Source organism: Anser brachyrhynchus (assembly GCF_964034855.1).
Source record: "Anser brachyrhynchus genome assembly, chromosome: 19".
Classification (NCBI taxonomy): domain Eukaryota; kingdom Metazoa; phylum Chordata; class Aves; order Anseriformes; family Anatidae; genus Anser; species Anser brachyrhynchus.
In genome coordinates this window covers 2,034,582-2,053,502 of record NC_137712.1, presented here as the reverse complement: position 1 = coordinate 2,053,502, position 18,921 = coordinate 2,034,582, and the positions used below count along the sequence as shown (strand labels likewise).

The 18,921-nt window shown below is 44.4% G+C and overlaps 1 protein-coding gene across 11 annotated transcripts in view; it reads left to right on the top strand.

Moving 5' to 3' along the window:
- CRB2 (crumbs cell polarity complex component 2) overlaps window positions 1-18,921 on the top strand; it is a 147,323-nt gene that overhangs the window by 117,206 nt on the left and 11,196 nt on the right. For 10 of the 11 annotated variants that reach the window (XR_013940917.1, XM_080561907.1, XM_080561903.1 and 7 more), the window contains 7 exons: window positions 760-1,461; window positions 3,780-3,975; window positions 4,514-4,653; window positions 5,133-5,315; window positions 5,809-5,922; window positions 15,306-16,253; window positions 17,078-17,622. Coding sequence is in view for 10 of the 11 variants with exons in the window: in XM_080561907.1 (XP_080418033.1) it covers window positions 760-1,461; window positions 3,780-3,975; window positions 4,514-4,653; window positions 5,133-5,315; window positions 5,809-5,922; window positions 15,306-16,253; window positions 17,078-17,622 (2,828 nt within the window). In the remaining variant the exon portion in view is untranslated. The remainder of the gene's footprint in view (window positions 1-759; window positions 1,462-3,779; window positions 3,976-4,513; window positions 4,654-5,132; window positions 5,316-5,808; window positions 5,923-15,305; window positions 16,254-17,077; window positions 17,623-18,921) is intronic. The other variant, XM_080561904.1, reaches the window with a different exon arrangement.

Genomic DNA, 18,921 nt, shown 5'->3' with positions numbered 1-18,921 from the left:
ATAGCATTTGCTGTTTCCTGAGCTTTACCTCTGCTTTGTGGCTGTTTTTTTGCAGACATTTCCAAAACACCTGCTATATAGTTGTTTGCAGAGTTACTTCCATGTCAGATGCTTTGTGACAGCGATGTGGGAACCAGCCTGGGGTGTCTGCCCCTCAGCTTCTCTCCTGTGCATCCTGGAATGGGAACCAAAGCAGAAGAAAAAGCCTGATACCAGAAAGCTGCAGTGGGATGGGAAGCTAATGACTGCTGTCTTTGTGACCTGTTTGCATTGCCTCTCTCCCTTTATGCTATTTTTATTTTTCTTTTGCAAGTATATAATTGTGTCATCAAATCCAGGGCATGTATCCTAATTCCAATACCAAGGCAGTTAGTTCTTGTTCTCTGGGCTGTTTTTCCCTTTGACCAGTCAGATTATTTCACAAAGTGAATTTAAAATTTCATTTGGAAAAGAAATGAGGATTCCTCCTATTCTTCTGCCATTCTCCATTGACAAATACACACATTGAACATTTTTTGTTGTTTTCTCTATCATGTGCCTGTGTAATCTTGTTTATGTGAATTAAATTTGCAGATATTAATAGTTAGGGCCATCAGCATGAACCTCATCGATCTCTGCTCTTCTCCTAACACCTAAAGATTTCCTGCTGTGTAAGGTTGTAGGTTGGCAACCTCTGAGATGCACGTGGTGATCGGCAGAAGAGCTTTCTTCTGTAGGGCTACTTAATGCTGACTAAAACAATGTCCGTTTTCTCAACAGGAACTTCATCCTCTGAAACTGATAGCAGCTGTTCATCATCCCCGTGTGAAAATGGTGGGAGCTGTAAGGATCTGGAAGTGGGTTATCAGTGCACCTGCCCCACACAGCCTGTAGCCTACACGGGCAAAAACTGTGAAATTCTCTATGACGCATGCATCAAACATGATTGCCCTGCCCATAGTGTTTGCAACAGGACCGAAGGACTCCTGGAATATGAGTGCATCTGTATGCCTGGCTTTACAGGTAGTGATTGTAACATTAATATTAACGAGTGTGAGAGCAACCCCTGTAAAGATCCTCATTTTGAATGTGTAGATAGTATAAATGGATACACCTGTGAATGCCAAACGGGACTGGATGGAGAAGGCTGCCAAACAGAAAGCTCTGTGTGCTCTAGCCACCCCTGCCTAAATAACGGGACGTGTGTTGAGGGTCCTGGGGACTATGCCTGCATCTGCCAACCTGGCTTCACCGGGGCCCACTGCAAAGACAACATTGATGAGTGCGCCTCCAACCCGTGCCAGAACGGAGCCATCTGCCGAGACAGGGTGAATGAGTATAGCTGTTTCTGTGTGCCTGGGTTCCAAGGATACAACTGTGAAATAGACATCAACGAGTGTGCGTCCCGGCCCTGTAAAAACAATGGCACCTGCCTGAATGAGATGGATCACTATTTGTGCAAGTGCGTCCCCGGCTACACAGGTACCTTTCATGCTCGTGTACTGGCCTGGTGGTTGGGTTACATCTTGCTGCTCGTGTAGTTCCACAGCGTGCCTGGTCGTGTGAGGAGCTGTCCTGAGAAGCTGTTGTTCTACAGCTGCGTCTCTGTTGCACGATTCAGATTTTTTGAGCATTTTGTACCGTGTGTGAATGATGGCATAGTGCTTGTTTTCATGGCTTCCAGGCAATAGCTGAGGCTTTGATTTCCAGGGACGGTGTGGATGTTGAGGGACATGGATCTAAGAGTGAAGGTGGGGGCACCGTCTGAGCCAGGAGTGCTAGATACCAGGTAGATGTGATTAGCCTCAGTGGGAAATTACAGGAGATATACAAGGAAAGAGATTTAGTATCAGGAAGAATACGCTTGGTGTTATAACTAAGTCCTAACAGGTATAGCTGAGTCTGTCTGGCTTGTAGTTCTTTGTCCTGTCCTGCAGGACTTGTCTGAGGGGAGTAGTCTTTTTTGGAAGAGAGTGGCTTTTAGTTGGAGATTTCTTTTCTAGTTCTTTGATGTCTGGAGAATGTTTTTGGCTTGTGGCATGAGTATCCCTTTTATGTGCGTCTGTGCTAATGGTGACTCAGAGAGTAATCTCCACCTGTGAGTTATCTGTGAGGGAGGCAGCGGGGGGGGGTTCTCCTTTCTCTAGCCCTGCTTATCGGAGAGGAATGCGGCTGTACTGCACCCCTGGCTGCCTGGTACCACTTAGCACGTGAACTTTCTCAGCCTTCCTCACTGTCAGAGACTGAAGTGATTCAAGAGTTAGGTTGCTGTGAAGGAATGCTGCTGATTACCAGTGGAATGAAGAGAAGTTACGACGTCAGGAATGCGGTTAGTGATGCTGAGTCACTCTCTGATAAAAATGAACAGAGCCAAGGGAGGAAAAAAGCGGAATTCTGTAGGCCTTATGATTACCGCTGATTTTGAGTATTAAACGTGATTCTCTTTGCAAATCAGCTTCTTTTGTACATTTTCCTGAATCTTCAAATAATGATTGCGGGATTCCCCTGCCAGGGAAGTGATAAAATAACCCACGTAGCTGGAGGAGTTTGTTGTTCTCTGAGTTACTCTGATGTTGCATATGAGCCTAGGGTCTAGTACTTCGTCCTGAACTCAGAGGTTCTAGCACCACTGGCTGCCAAGGCAGGTTGTTTCCTGGTGCTCTCAGCCGGAATTTGGGTGAAGGAAGTTTTGTATGGGTATTGACAGGTTTGAAACTGCAGCTTAGGGGGCCCACATTCCTGAGGATTAGGATGGCCTTGTCCATGTTTTTAGCCTTTACCAAGCAGGAGAGATTAGATGGATTGGCAGGTGCCACTGCGATGACTAATGTTCGGAGGTGATGTCAGGCCACAGACAGCCTAAAGTGGTGGAATACAGTAGGGCAAGGTTGTTGCAGAGAGGTTTGCATGGCGGGTCTTACTCTGTCAGTGAAAGCTGGCACCAAAATTTTTGGACCAAAAATGCCTGACTTACTACTCTTGACTAGTAACATTGGAGCTAATGCCTAATTTTTAGTAACGTTTCATAATATGATGGCTTACTATTATCTAGTATCACTGTAATTAGCATTTTGCATTGCTTTAATGCTTTTTTCCTAGGTATCTCAAAGCAAGTTACAATTATTTAAACAAATGGAACAATGTTTTGGAGAAGCAGGTAGAGATCACTTTTCCCATTCCCAAAATGCATCTGCCTCTGATGTAGAACACTGGATCTGGTTAATAGCAGTTCAACACAAGTGAAGAGTACCATGTCTAACTAAAACTGTAAGAGTTATATAATATATAAAAATTTAAATAACGCTAACTAGCAGCGTGATTCTTCTTTTCTCATCCCTGTCCCCCCTCCCCCAAAAGGATCCCCAGCCAAAACAGCTGTCCTTAGATTTTTTAGGAGTGCATGCAAGTAAGATCAAGATTTTATGGCTTACTCAGAAAATGGATGTCATTTGTGAAGTGCTGGCTGATTGACTACTTCAACGAATCTGAATGAAAGAAACAAAACCTTCGTAAATTCTGGAAACTATTCTTAGTTTTGTTGTAAGACTGAAATCCAAAAGCCTAAACAAAATAATTTTGTTTTCAAGTAAAAATTAAAGGTCCTTAATTTGTAAGAATTGCATATTGTTCATAAGCTCCCAATGTTCTTATGGCAAAATTAGAGGAGATCATTATGCTAACCAGTTAGAGTTGATAACCTTAGGATTGATGGCTTTTGTGATTCCAGCTCAGAAGTGGAGGCAGCGCAGATATGTTCACCTGGGTTTTTAACACAGTTATTTCTCTCTTTTGTAACCAAGGTATAAACTGTGATGCTGAAATAGATGAATGTGCTTCATACCCTTGCCAGAATGGGGCCTCGTGCATAGATCACATCGGGCTCTACACCTGCACCTGTGCACCCGGTTACCGAGGAATCCAGTGCGAGGTGGACATCAACGAGTGTGAGAGCCAGCCGTGCCAGCACAACGGGACGTGCCATGACCTCATTAACAGGTGAGAAATCAGTGTTTGGACAGTTGGATACCAGTACTGATCTAAAGCTCTGCTTAGTGGAACCTGTCAAATTAGAGTAGAAATCCATTGGAAAAATTGGATTTAGTCCTTCCTACATCCCAGTGGTCCCAGTGGCAGTAGTTGAGAGTGATTAATAGCAGTATGTGAGAGGACCCCTACCAGTAGCAAAACTCCTAGGATGCTCAAAGAAAGGTAGAAGATGGCTCCTGTTACTGCTTCCAGCTGACATATCAGATGCAAAGGGAAGTAATTTGCAGATCTTGATCAGCAAAAGCAGCTGCTGAGAACATACCTGTGCGTGTGAATCTGCCTTTTCACAGATGTTGTGAGCTCAGAGACTGCTGGGTTGGTCCGCTCTCTCGTTAGCATGGCCTGTTTGTGTGGATGGAAATGTCTTTTTCTTGTGCCCCACAAGTGGGTTTGAGGACGAACTCTAGCTTCATTTGCTCTTTTCTCACACGGGACTCAGCAGTGAAATTAAGAGCCTCCTGCATTGCTCTGTTTTGTTGCCCCACAGTTACCATTGTGACTGCAGTGACACAGGCTTTGAAGGGGACCACTGTGAGTTGGATATCCTGGAGTGTGCCTCTGAGCCCTGTCTGAACAATGCCACGTGTGTTGAAGGAATCAAGAACTACAGCTGTGCCTGTTGGCCAGGTAGGTTAGAAATCTATTTTGTTATGCCAGCATGTAGGCACATTGCAATGGAGAGGGCACGCTAAATTGTCCTGTTGAGGAAGTAAGGAATGAACAATTGTACTGCATGGTCCAGCGTGATTTTTTTGATTATTCAAAACAGTGAGGCTGCCACCGTTTGCCTTTACAGTTCATTCCAGGATCTAATTGATCCCTTTGTTGGGAAAGGCACACTGATTCTCAATTTCCCTTCTCCTCTTTTCTGCCTTTTCCCATCATGTGTGTTTTTTGTTTTTTTTTTTTTTAATAAATAATAGTTCCCTGCAAATTGGTTATCTGGCTCTTGCCTTTGACATACTGGAGAAACTGGAGGACTCAGACTCTCTACTTGATGAGCTGCAGTGTCTTTTGGCTTTTATTCTCACTTTCAAGGCAGCCACAATAATTGGGTGACTAGTTCTAGTGAGGTGGTACGTGATGTTTACACTGTCTCCTGGCAGGTTACACAGGACAGCACTGTGAAGAGGACGTGGATGAGTGTGCAACAGATCCCTGTTACAACGGAGGTGTATGCCTTGAACGATCCAACCAGTCCTATTACGGAACACGACCTGACTTCCCCAGTGATTTCAGCTATAGCCAAGCAGCCGGTTTCCTCTGTTGGTGCCAACCAGGCTTTGCAGGTGAGCTATGCAGTAAATGTTGCAACCTCACTGCACCTGTGGTTTGTGTAGATAGAAATGATGTTCAACTGAAATACTACCCACCATTTCCCTGGTTTATAAATATCTATAAAACATGGATTTAAGAGCTGTGGAAATTCCCTGGAAATAGGAGCTAAAAATAATAGTTCATTCTTTTTTAAAGAAAAAAATGAGTATGGTCCACAATTGTGCAGAGGGGAATGGTTCAGAAGTCCTGATCCTGCCCCGCTCCCTTGCATGACACTGGCAAATCACTCAGCCTTTCCTTACTTCATTTTTCATAATTGTTTCAATGATGGTATCTATTTGCCAGAGTGTTCTGCAGAGACACGCTATAGTTCAAGGAATTCTTCTGCCTTTTTAGATGACAAAAAGAGCTGCAAAACGTTAGGAATGCAGTTGTCATTCATATTGTCTCCTTCACTGATGCATGCATGCACTCAAGATGGCTGTTTGTATTTTCACTTCAAAGGGGAGACCTGCTTTATGAACATTGATGAGTGCGAGTCGCAGCCTTGTCAGAATGGAGGGCACTGCGTGGACCTTGTTGATGGCTTTCTTTGCCGTTGCCTACCAGGTTATTCAGGTAATGCTGGCGAAGGCGGGTGGCTGGAATCAGGTCAGTCTGTTTAATGCTGAGTTGCTGTATTACTGCCTCGCTGCAGGACTGGATTCCAGTCTTGGGTAGCCCAGGATGCTAAGCAGGACTGAGATAAATTGTGGGGGGCTCCGTAGTTGTGCAGAGGGAATTCTGCAGTTCAGCACTCAAATGTCAAGAGAGAACTATGTGATTTTGGTCAAGCAAGTAGATTAGACTATGGACTAGATTTTGAGAGAGAAGATCAGCTATGTAGAGGAGTCTAAGACTCTTAGACTCTTACATCTAGCAGGCCTGTATCCCGGAGTGAAAGTTCACCAGGAAAACTATTTTTTGTATATACACACGATAAATGTGAACAAAAACCACTTTCAAATAAAAACTATAAATGAAAAAAAAAGGCATTTAAAACTCTGGATGTCAAAAGCTACTGATTGTAGCAGGTTGGATCCACTGGCACATAAAACATCTGTAAAACATATCTATTCCGTATCCATTCCCTAACACCCCTGGATAATAAGAGCCAGGGATTTGGGGCTGAAGGCAGTAATTTGCAATGTTAGGAGGTCAAAAGGTCTTTGTGATGCGAGCAAATGAAGCCTTCTCTGTTTACAAGGGAGGGGGGAGTCTGGATTTGTACGCAAATGCCCTGCCTGACCCTAATGGGTCTCAATTTTCTAGCTGAGAAACTAGGGGATAGTGAGTACTGCACATCAGCTTTGTTGGGAAGGTGCACTGCTGACTAATACTAAACCTCACCTCAGTTTAGAATAGTTATTCTCAGTCTTCTTCATCTTCAGATTCTATATATACTCTCTGTTTTTGAACAATTTAACACCAAAATAGTTTATAAGAAGGTAGAAGGTGGCCCCTGGCATGATCTATTTGTGCATTGTTGAGGTGGATGTAACCTTTCCGTGGTGTTCCTAGGCTGCCATCTGGTGGGCAAAAAAGAAAATCTTCCAACCTGAATAAAGGAGAAGTTTTTAACTTCTTGGAACAGCAGGTAGCAGCATTCCAGAGTCTTAGGTCTTTATTACATGGGAGTTTCCTGTTTTTCCTTCTCTGGTCATAATGGTTGAGCTGTGTAGAAGTCTGTCCAGTTGTTTCCTGGGAAGACCCATTACACAGGTATTTCACTCTCAGAATCTCAAGTCCACTCCTAGTTATCGCATTCTGTTACTGTCTGAATTCTTTGTATGGCTTTGTGGTGTGTTTGGTTTGCTTTGGATTCCTGAGGTAGGCTAGACCAAGAAAAAAAATGCTTTTTTAGGTGAGGCTTTTGAAAATAGGCTTTTACCTAAACTCTGCATTGCTACTTCTTGGGCAGTTACAGTGCTGCACTCATGAACTAAGATCTTGTCCAAAGTGCTGGCTTAACGTTCATCCTACTTGTCAAAATTCCCTCTCACGTACGTGCCCTATTCCCTTTTCTTCCTTCAGTGCCCCAGTACCCCTCACAGCGTTCAGAATTTCATTTTGCTTTGCCAGACTGATCTGTTTAATCCTTTCCAATTCTTAGCATGCTCATAGGCGGAAAAGCTGACAGGAACAGGATGGTGGGCAAAGGAGTGCTGGAGTTCATTCTGGTGCATCAAATTTGGGTTCATTAGTACTTGAAGGGGATTAGAAGCAGGTTGCTCTTCTGGATATTGCTTTTGGTGAAGGACTTTGTTTCAGCTGAGGTAGTTCTGACACGTTAACACAGTGAAAGGCTGGGAGCAGTCTCTGTGAGATCAGCGAGTGCATGTGGAGGAGTGAAGCTGACAGGGAAATAATAGCAATTCATCTCCCCTCCTTTGTCAATTAATCTCAGTACATTCATGCTGGGTAAACAGCTTATTACTTCATATTAGGATCACAGAACAACTTTGTGAAGCTTCCCATAACGTTTCTGCTCCAAACACATTTCTGTGGCAGCTTAGATCTGCCATGAACTTGGGTTTAAGCTGCCTCCACTGATTAAAGTGAACTTGCTACTCTGAGGAATGCTTTCTTGGGGCAGCAGGAGGTTCTTTCTGTATTTTTTTTCTTCAGTCTGAAGAATTTGGGGGGTGTTAGGATAACAATGCAAGTCAGGAGAAATTCATTCTTTGCAAATTAACTGCCTCAGTGCTGTCTTAGGCTACAGCATTGGAGGGAGATGAGAAAATTCTGTCTCTGAAATGTGGTTGTCGCAGAAGCAGCGCCTCCTTCTTGGGAGAAGTACGTAATAGGTCCTGAAGAGTCGGTCCAGTGCCTTAGTTTGTGCTTTATAGAGGATGTGCCCTGAGAGGTTGTAAGAAGTGTGAATTAAAAGATTTCATGGGTATTAAATGAAGTGAGGAGAAAAAAGATTCTTGCGTAGTCTTGGAAATTATGTCAGTTGCAGTCAAGAGAAAAAGCATACTAGGAAAAGTCGATCTTTTAGGAAAAAAGACAAAATTGGTTATTTACATGTAGGAATAATTTCAGTCCATCATGTATATTGTAGACAATAGCTTAGGCCAGGACAAAAAGAAAGACCGGTGCCTCTGTTTGGAAAGAGAACTGACTTTTAACCTGCAACATGATACCACTTAGGTAGAATTTGGCTATTTCTTTAAAACATTTCAATTGCTTGAGCACAAGGAACATGTGTGAAAATTGGAAATTTCTATCTATCAATCGCATCCATTTTCTGTCATTTTTCTGTTATGAACCCTCTGAAATATTTAGCATTATCTTGACCTTCCTCAAGAATTTTTACAAATGATTAGGTACAAAATAATTCTCTGAATTTAAACTGCGTGACTTAATCTTGTAACTCGCACGACTGCCAGTGTGTAGGAATGGGGAATTAAAACATCTAGAAAACGAATCACCTGATCCTTTAATTTCTTTAGAAACTTTCAGTTTCAAAGAACATTGTAAGTTGGCTTGGAAGACATCTTATTTAAGTTTTTTTATCTTCCATATCTTTGTACTCTTTAGAATTTTCATGACAGTGGATTTTCCCATCCTCATGATATCTCTAACAGAACCCTAGTCTGTTATATATCCTTAACCTGATCCTGGGAAAAGAAGCAATTGCAGGTTGTAATTAGCAATATGAATGTAATGAATTTATAAAGATGTAGTGACAAGTAGGGGATCAGAATCTGTGCTGCCTTGTGCTACATGGATGAATTCAATATCTGCATTTCCAATCAGCAGTGTACAGAGGCTGTGTATATGTGTATATAAATGTAAACCTGTGGGCGTACAGAAATCAAAACGTGGATCTTCCTAAAGACATGTAATGTTCTCCAGTCTTCACACTGTTATACTTCATTGTTGCAGTAGACAGTTGAATAAGCACAGTTGAACAAGCACCACTATTGTTTTCTCTTGAACAGGAACAGAAGGGTCATCCTAGCTGTTATAAATAGCATTTAAAATTGGTGCTGGGATAGGACGATGCATACATACAACCTAGATGGGGCTATCTGGGAAGTTTTAATTCCGAACAAATACTCGCCATATCCCTCCCACTTAAAATATATATGAAATTGACTGGTATGTTTGGACTGAGCTCACTCAGAAGAAAGTAAACAAACAGCCAGAGTTCTTGGAATGCTTTCTTTTAGTACCTCAAAGTCATACTGCTAATACTCTGATTTCTGGGAATTTCTGTTTGCTTGGACCTGAAATTGATACTAACAGAGTCCTGAAGTTTGGGGAGAAGCTCCCAGATAACATTTCTTCGCAGAAATAACAACCTTCTCCAGGTTCCTCACAATGTGAAAGTGCAGTTCCTCTTCTAGGAACCTTACAGTATCAGAGCAGCCACATTTTTTTTTTTCCAAAACCGGATCCACAGAGGAAAAAATGAAATTGCAACATCTGATTTTATAAGGTTGCTAATGGAGATAGCGAGCTTTGATTCTGCAGTCCCATGGTTGAGCTGGTGCACTCAGCATAGAGCAGGGAATTTCCTTCCATTCAGTTCGATTTGAGAGAAACAGATCGTGGTAGTTAAACCTTGAGACTTGCCTTTGTGACTATTGTACAGTGGAAATGTTTGTGCACACAAACACACGGAAAGGGACAGATGGAGGGAGAAAACTGCACAAAGTGCTGGTCCCCTGGTCCCAGCGCTGAAAGCGTGCAGCCCCTGCCCTGCGGTGCTGCCTTCGGAACTCCCTGTATCCATGTGGTTTGGGGATGGAAACCCAGCTTTTGGTCTTAGCCTGTAAAAAGAAAAATCCGTACTCTGGCCTTGATGACGGAACTTGGCAGATTCACCTGAGGGGTGGCGAGGGCAGGAGATTGTCTCCTGACTCTCTGCTGCCGGCGCTAATGCCGCGGGCACTGCAGGGTATTAGCGTCATGCAGCGCGCACCCCCTGCCATACGCATTCTTCGTGTCAGCACTGACAGAGGCCAGCTGGGGAGGGTTAGAGCAGGGCTGGATTAGATCTCGCTGCGGCGCAGGTCTCTGCTATATTGGCCGGTTCCATCTCCAATCCCTTTTTGTCTGACTGGCATCGGGGAGCGCTTACACACGTTCTGCCGTTCCAGTGCAGCCTTTTTGCCATCCCCCACCCCCGTTCACCCCCACTTTTCTTCCTTTACTGTCACAAATGTCCACAAGGAGCCGGCCATGAAATCTGTGCTGATTGGCGTGATCCTGAAGGGAGTTTTTCTGCTAGCAGGTAACGAGCTCTGTACAGTAATTGCAATGTGTCCTGAATGCTTGCGTGCCTGCCCAGGGCAGGGGGCTGGTCGTGCGCGTAGTGGTAGCTGGAGGCGTGTGAAGGACTGAATTCACTAGGAAGGCAGAATGTTTTTATTTTGAAGAGACCTAAAGTTTTGTTTTGGAAACTTTAAGGCCAGCAATTTCCTTGTTGCCTCAAGATAAATGCAGAGCAGCCAGCATGCTCCATAGGCATCTGTGCTACGATTCTGACTTGTTCGGAAAGCCGGGTGCCTGCAGCAGTCAAACTGGGAGTTGTTCTGAGGCACAGGTCCTTGGTTTCTGCTCAGGTGTCCTTTGTAAACACACCGGTGTGTCCTACTTGTTCTCTGAAACATTACATTTGCTTTGCAGAGAATTGTTTTGCAATTGCCCTTTTTTCTTTTAATGATTTCTAAACTCCTCTATTGAGAAGTAGTTTTTGTTTTAACTCAGGGGACAAACCCTCTGCTGCCCTGTGCACTTCTCTATCTCCTCCCCCACTGTCTCCTTGAGCAGCAGTGCACGGTGGGAGAGAGAGGTCAAATCAGCGAGTTGCCATGGAAATGGCAGTAATTGTGCAAATATAATTGTGGCCGGGTCTGTTTGATGCTGCTAATTCTCTCTCTCCTCCCACCTCTCCCTTCCTCCCCCCCATTTTTCTTTTGGTCATAATACAAACCCTAATTAGGATGCACCAGGGAAAGGTTGCTAGGAATTCAGTTGTCTTACGGGGAGAGGGCACGCCAGCGTTGGCCAGGAAGCCCTGCTGAACTCGTGTGTTTCAAGAGCTGGGCCTGTGAATAGTCCTCATCCTTCAGGTTTTTTGGCATGTGACAGATAAATTAGAATCTTTCTGTTTATGTGAGTTTTTCTTTTAATTTGTGTATCTGTTGAAGTATATGACTCTTACAGTATGCTCAACAAACCTGTGCTTACTAATAGCAACCAGTAAATCCTTACCTTCAGTCAGAGAGTGCTGAACATACGGATTCGCAGAACGCAGCTACAGAACAAGACTGTTCTTACCATATCAGTAACACTTCAGAATTTAGAGAATAGATTTCCATTTGAAAATAATGCAGACTGTTAAAGCTTACCAACTTGTGAGTGTATGTTTCTGACCCAGCCCCTGTGGTTACTGGGACTGTTAGTTTGAATGCTGCTAAATTAGCTGGAATGTTTGAAAATAATTGTCTCCAGATAGTAGCCTTTTAACTAACACTTGTCTCATTTTTCAGATAACGAATTCCACTAATTTGTATTTTTTAGTCTTTATAAGAAACTCATTACACATTTTAAAGTCTAATGATGTAATGAATCACATTGGCAGCATTATTTGAACTATCAAGAGTAAGAGCAATAGTAAACATTTGAGCTAAGAAATTTAAATGGTACACAGAAGACTTGGTAAGAGTAAATTGTTTTTAATATATACCTAGAAAAAGATGCCTAAGCTTTCCTCAGAGAAGCAAATTAGTTTTAAACTTCCTTTTTTAAAATCTTGCTTTTTTTTTCTGATGTAGGGAAAGTTCCTTTATTTTGCTGGAATCCCCTTCTTCATTTACACTCGGTACTCTGCAACCAAACCCAAAACTACAGACCCCTCTGCTGAGATGAAATTAGCATCTAGGAAGCAATACGTAATTGAAATCTCCTGTCTTACTGTGGTGTAACTGAAGAATTTGACAAAATGGAGATCTTCAAACAAATTTGACAAAAATTATTGGTGATAATAGAGGAGACGAGAGGGCAAGAAAGCTGGCTGGCAAAGGGTTTGATCATCACAAGGCGTATAACGAGTCAGGGAAGCAGCACTGGGCTAACTGCTATGCCAGGGCTCACAGTGGCTTCCAGGAAAAATCTGTTGTTAGCCAGATTTGTAGAACTCTGGTGCAGTCTCCTCTGTTACCAGTTTGTTTTAAAAACTGCTTCAAACTCAAGGCTGACACTGCACCGGCTTCTAGGAGAGCCAGAATATGTTGTGTTGTTTTAGAGGCCTTTTCCTTCTCCTGCCTTAGCACTCTGAAGGCTGGCTGTTTGCTGGCAGAAACAGCGGCAGCGATAAAGACAACATTTGTTTTTAGTTTCTCTAGGAAAAGCTGCCCTTCTCTCTGCTGCTGAGCATTTCCTTTGCCTGCTCGTGAGCCGTGAGGTTAGACAGCAGCGTGTAAAGACCTGAACTGCCAGCTTGTTCTTTTCACCCATTTCCAACAAATAATCGAGAAATCAAACCAGCTGCGTCCCATGGGAAAGCTTGGTGTTTAATTAGCCACCAGCCCGGGGTTGTGCACTCTCCATGGGGACTAATTTGCCACCTGGTGTGAAGCGCTCACCCACAGGTGTCAGCTGGGAGCCTGGGAAGCAGCGCAGGCAGGTGTCCTGCTGCTGCTCCGTGGGCAGAGCACGGCCAGAGGAGACACGGTTGGGCTGGGAGAGGGGCAGGGGGTACCGGGGCTCTCTCCTGCTGCCAGCTGGTGCCTGCCTGCCTGCCTGGCCTTCTCAGAAAGGCAAAAATTCGTGGCATCTCTGCTTTTGTTACTCAGTCTAATGCTATTTTCTTCTCTTTGCCCTGGTAAACATTAACAGCTCTGATCTCAAATGGGTGGCGTGTCAAGCACTCAGGGCTGTGCTGAACCTAACTGTCTCTCCAGTACATTTGACAGCCTCTCCCCGTAAGTCCGACCGCAAATCTGCCTCTTGCAGCTTGGAGAGTCCTTCAATCCACTGATAAGTCAGAAAACCCACTCCACGTAGTTCTACTGCTCTGTTTTTTCTGAATTCCAGCTGAGTTCTTCCCCTCTTCTCCCACCCTGGGATTCTCCAGGCCTAGAGACATCCTGTATGTTGTAGTTATTCCAACACATTTCCTTCAGTGCGGCCATAACTTTGTGCCAGGATCTCGATTCTTCTCTTGCTTCTTCCTTGAATGTCTCAGTTTCCTCAACAGTTTTCTCGCCAGTTAAGATCACACCCCAGGGTCTGTGTGCTGAGCACTAATTGCTGGGGAAAAAATGCTGTGCTGAGGTGGTATTAACAATTGAATCCGTCCATCACCTGAGCTCCTCCTCAAGGCGGACATTACTGGCCAAATTCCGTGCTTTTGTACAGTCACTACACACAGTAGTTCTCTTAGTTTAAGAAGAGAGGTGCAGCCATGTCCTAGAGGAATCTGAGGTGATGTTGCTGACAGAACAGCTCTAGCACAGCTGGAAGAGCAGAATTACCAGAGCCTCCCATTTCTGTTTCAAGGCTTCACAGAGCATGATACGTGTTACGGCCTTACACTGATACAAAAGAACACTTTGGAGCTGGAAGCTGGTGTTGAGTCTTAACCTATCTGCGCAGATAGCAGTGCCAACAGCAGCCAAACGCTCGCTCTGAAAGGAGTAAGTTGGTCAGGCAGCAGGGTTGCAGGGGTTTATGCAGGACTGTCATTGCTGGGGTGTGAGGCGGTTCCCAACATCTGCATGCAGATTCAAGAAGCTTTGTATCTTTTAAAATTTCTTTTATCACATTTCATCAAGTCCAGCTCCAGTACTTCTAATGCGCCATCTCCCCTCATCTCGTTTTCCCTCAGGCAACTCTCTAATCTCTTTGACATGCTCATTCTGGCTAGTGGCTTTTCTTTACAAATGTCTTTTGTGTTTTGATTCCCCTCCTTTGTGCGTGAATTCCTTCTTTTTCTTTCTGCTGTCCTCATTCTGCTTGCTGGGTAGATTCTGTATGTAATACTATTAGATCAGGATAATCCATGCTTGGCTTATCTGTGTGACTGTCTCTGAAGATTAGTGAAAACCGATGTTATGGGCCAGATAAACAGTGAACTGGTTTAGGAGGGCTCTTCTGTCAGTCTGGAGATGCTCAGGAAAATGACAGCTGATTTTCGTTAACCAGATTTGAGTGTAATGGCTTGTAATTTACTTGAGCCCTGTTGGGATCCATGTGCCTCGAGGAGACACACTAACTGCACTGCAGTACTTTTTACCCAGTTCACTTCTGCAGGACTGGACAAAACTGAAATCAGCTTCAGTGCAAGTATGACAAAGTGCCTGTGGAGCATGTTTTGTTTGTTATTTGGTAATGATCTGAGTTTTGTGAATGTTTTACCACTGGAGGGTTGTCTGGGATTGTTTTCCAAAGTACGGAATTTGAATTTTCTTAACTGAGGCTTTCCAATAACTTCCATGGCTGGTGACCCAGTTTGATGCTGTCTGCAACAATGGTGCCCAGAGCATGCTCCAGTCAGATCTATAGACTTAACGTGAGTCTAAATGTACCAAATCTATGTATGAAAGACATAAAATCCTTGTCTGTGCTGTCTTGTCCCTTTAATACCCTCTGCTTGCTCTCATGCATGCTGATCAGCTATGGTGTCTGAGATTGTCTGGGAGAGGGCAGTGGGGCTGTTGGATGACGCAGGCTGACTGGCCGAAGCTCTGCAGACAGCACCCTCTTTGCAGCACCTGGAAGGACAGCACAGAATTCTCTCTCTGTTGCTTGTACGTTAGTGGTAGGCCACTCTGGTGAGCGCAGGGGCTTCTCGCTGGCAGCCCTAGGGCTTCTCTGGTTTCCTGAAGAGAACAGCTTAGGGACTGGCAGTGCTGGGGAGGGCGGTCTGTGCCTCACTGGCTTGCTCAGGGGAAGGGAGTCACAATCCCCTGCAGTGAGATCCCGTTTCTAAATCTCTTTCGCAGGTGTGGAATGTGCTGTTAACATCAATGAGTGTGAGGAGGGTCCCTGCAAGAATGGAGCTGTCTGTGAGGATGGCATTGCTGACTATACCTGCCACTGTGCCCCTAGCCAGGATGGCATTGTATGGGGAGGGAAGAACTGCTCTGTCAAGCTCACTGGGTGCCAGACGCATGACTGCCAAAATGAGGCTTTGTGCATCCCCACCTACCAAGCTGAGAGCCACGGCCACCTGTGCCAGTGCCAGCCTGGTTTCTTTGATGCCACATGCTCAACACCAACAACATTTTCCTTTGCTTCCAGAGGGTATCTCCTCATTGAGCTGCCCGTGAACAATCAGAGCAGGAGGGAGATAGCAGGAGATCAGCTTCCCAGTGTGTCCCTCCGGTTCCGAACCACCTTGCCCAGCGCCATCCTTTTTTACCGAGGCCATGAAGCTGAATACTTGTTCCTGGAGCTCTTTGATGGCATTCTGCATGCAGGACTGAAGAGGGAGGATGTTGGGTACCTGCTGCTCCTGGAGGGGCTGAGAGTTGATGATGGCCATTGGTATAAAGTCGAAGTTATTTTGCAGAGCACTTTGCAGCTAAAGCTCTGGCATGACTCTTGTGAAGCAGGTGTCTGCCTGCGGAGCTCTTCTGTCCCTCACGGCACGGCTTCCATCCCGCATGCCTTCCTCAGCATGTATATCGGAGGTGCTGCGGATCCAATGGCCAGCAACACACAGAGCCAGCAGGGCTTTGTTGGCTGCCTGCAAGACGTGCAGGTGGATGCTGAAGCTGTGCTGCCGGTGGATCTCCCGGTGAACGAGTCGTCCCCAGTGAGGCTGGGCTGTGACCGGACGGAGTGGTGCCTCTCCAGGCCCTGCTCTCACAGAGGGCTGTGCGTGGACCTTTGGGCAACGTTCAGGTGCGACTGCTCCAGGCCATACGGAGGCCCTGCGTGCTCCTACGGTAAGTGCCACGGGATTTACATCTGCCAGCTCATCTGTCAACTGGGGCTTCAAAGATACTAGATAAGCATTGATGTTAGCTCCAGAAGCAGTATTTTCTACTTGACCAGAGAGAAGAATAAAGCAAATGCCTCTGTAAATAAAATTCTCATTGATCCCTTGTCTGTCACTTGCTCCTGCAGGAAAGACTGTCAGGTTTGTGGTGCAGACACAATTCCTTGTTGAGGCTCTGACTTTGTATCAGATCTTTGTATCAGATCTAAGTGATTGTAGGAGGGCAGGGAAGTTGTTGAACTACAAAAAGCTGAGCTTGATTTTTATTTTAGGGTTAATAGGAATGTATTGCTTTATAAATAAAATAGTGTTAAAGGAAGCTCTGTGACAACTTGCAGTTAAAACCACACCCATTTGCACTGTTGTGTTCCTGCAAGGCTTATATTAATATTGCCCATTTTTGTTTAATTCCTGAGCCTAAATATAGCAAGTACAAAGTTGTTCTGCTGTTACCAAATTTACAAGTTTCAAAAGCAACTTGGTGGTTTAGAAGTCCTTGACTAAATCTGCTGGGTGGCAAGGTCTCTGCTAGATCTGCTTTTCCCCCTTCTGCTACTTGTGTGTTCTAAGTTCTTCCCCTCCAGAGAAAGCAAGGACACTTTCGCCTACATCCTAATTTTAGACCTGTGTGGGGAGGAAGCAAAATTACCCTGATACACGTTGAAAATCTTGGGAAGAAAGGTCTTGTCCCATTCACAGAGGTTACAGTGCCCTGTGCCAGCTGCATTCCCCTTGTCATGGAGCTGATGCACGTTTCTTTTTCTCTTCCAGAGCGCCCAGCAGCAACATTTGGCCTGGAGAATTCTACTAGCTTTGCCTCTTTCATCCTTTCTGATAGCCTTGGTGCTGACTTCAACATCTCCTTTTTCATTCGTAGTTTGAAACCTAATGGTTTGCTGCTGCAAATCAGCAATGAAACAGACCCTTGCCTCACTATATACTTGAAGAATGGCAAGCTAAAGATAGAGGTGTTATCTACAGATACTGTGACATTCCCAGAAAATGTAATTGATGGGAGAAGACATTTGGTAGCTCTGTCTTTCCAAGGAGGAGTTGTTGGTGCCCACCAATCAGACACATACGTGGAGCTGGGACACCTTGTAGGAACACCTCTTTTAGCTGGCTATGAAGTGTATATCGGTGGGCGTCCTAACCCAGACAGCGCTGACGCGTGGGGAGGCTACTTTAAAGGCTGTTTGCAAGACATCCAGCTGAACAACCACAGAATAGTTTTTTTTCAGGTTGAGAACTACAGTCTCCCACAGGAACAAAATGTGAATCTGGTAAATGGATGCATCTCTGATGACACCTGCAAGGTAAGAAGTCTCTTGTTTCTCTCTACATGTGTGCAGTAGTTTATTATAGGTCTGTGATTATAAAATTGTTTGACTGCTGCTTTTACCAGCAAAATGAGTTTTTTAAAGTATTGAAGGAAATAGTACATGGTCCCAGACACGCTTGTTTCACTCTATATCCTACACACAATTTAAGCACCAAGTTTTCTCTAGTTCCCTTTACAGCCTCCTCTTTTATGGGCTGCCCAGGGAAGTGGTTGAGTCACCTACCCTGGAGGTCTTTAAAAGACGTTTAGATGTAGAGCTTAGCGATATGGTTTAGTGGAGGTCTTGTTAGTGTTAGGTCAGAGGTTGGACTAGGTGATCTTGGAGGTCTCTTCCAACCTAGATGATTCTGTGATTCACTCAGGAATTCATCGCTTCAGCACCAACAGCTCAAGGAACTGTCCTCATGGTGCCCTTAGAGGAAGCTGCCTCTCCTTTATGCCACCATATTTAAATGTAGGGGAGCTACGCTCCGTAATGGTTGTCCTTCCTGCTCGTGGTGCTATGAAGTGTTGTCACTTCTCTGGCATTAGGTGTGTCCTGCCAGTGACAGAACACTGTGGGGCTCTCAGGAGCTTTACAGCTGCTTTCACCTGTTTCACACCTTTCCTCTTGTGTCTGGTGGTTTTGTTTTCATTCCTTCTGTGAAATGTTGGTTACTTTAGTTGGCTATAATTAGGCACTGTTTGCACAGTGTGTTGCTGTAGGGGTGTTAAGTATTATAATAGTGCTGTAGTGTGTTTTGATGTCATGAGATGTCAAATACTTTGACTAAATGAGGCTGAACCTGCAGGGATTGGAGCCTTTTCTATTTGTTTCTAATAGTTTAGAATTGCCTTTAGCTTATGATGACTTTTCTCAATTTTATGTAATTAATCAGCAATTACCTGACTTCATTAGGCTTCTTAGTAGATAGATTACCATTATTTCCGTGCTGTCTGATTTTTATTTTTTATTTTTCCTTTTTTGCTCAGGCAGGAAAGGAAAACTGTTACTAGCAGAAAGGGGAAGCAGAACGGGACATCTGTACTCTTAGACCTCACTGTCACGATGTAACTCCTGTCTCTCTATCCTCTTTTCATAGGATAACTTTTCAAATCTGAGAGCTGCAGACTTCTCTAGTGTGAAACTATGGGAAAAACTCCCTCATACGTCCTGTAATATTACTGATTTGGGCAGCTGTTTGCTTTGATTTGAACACACACAGACAAAAAGAACCAAAAAACTAATCTGAAGAATAGCAGACTCTGGTAGATAATTCATATCAGAGGCCAT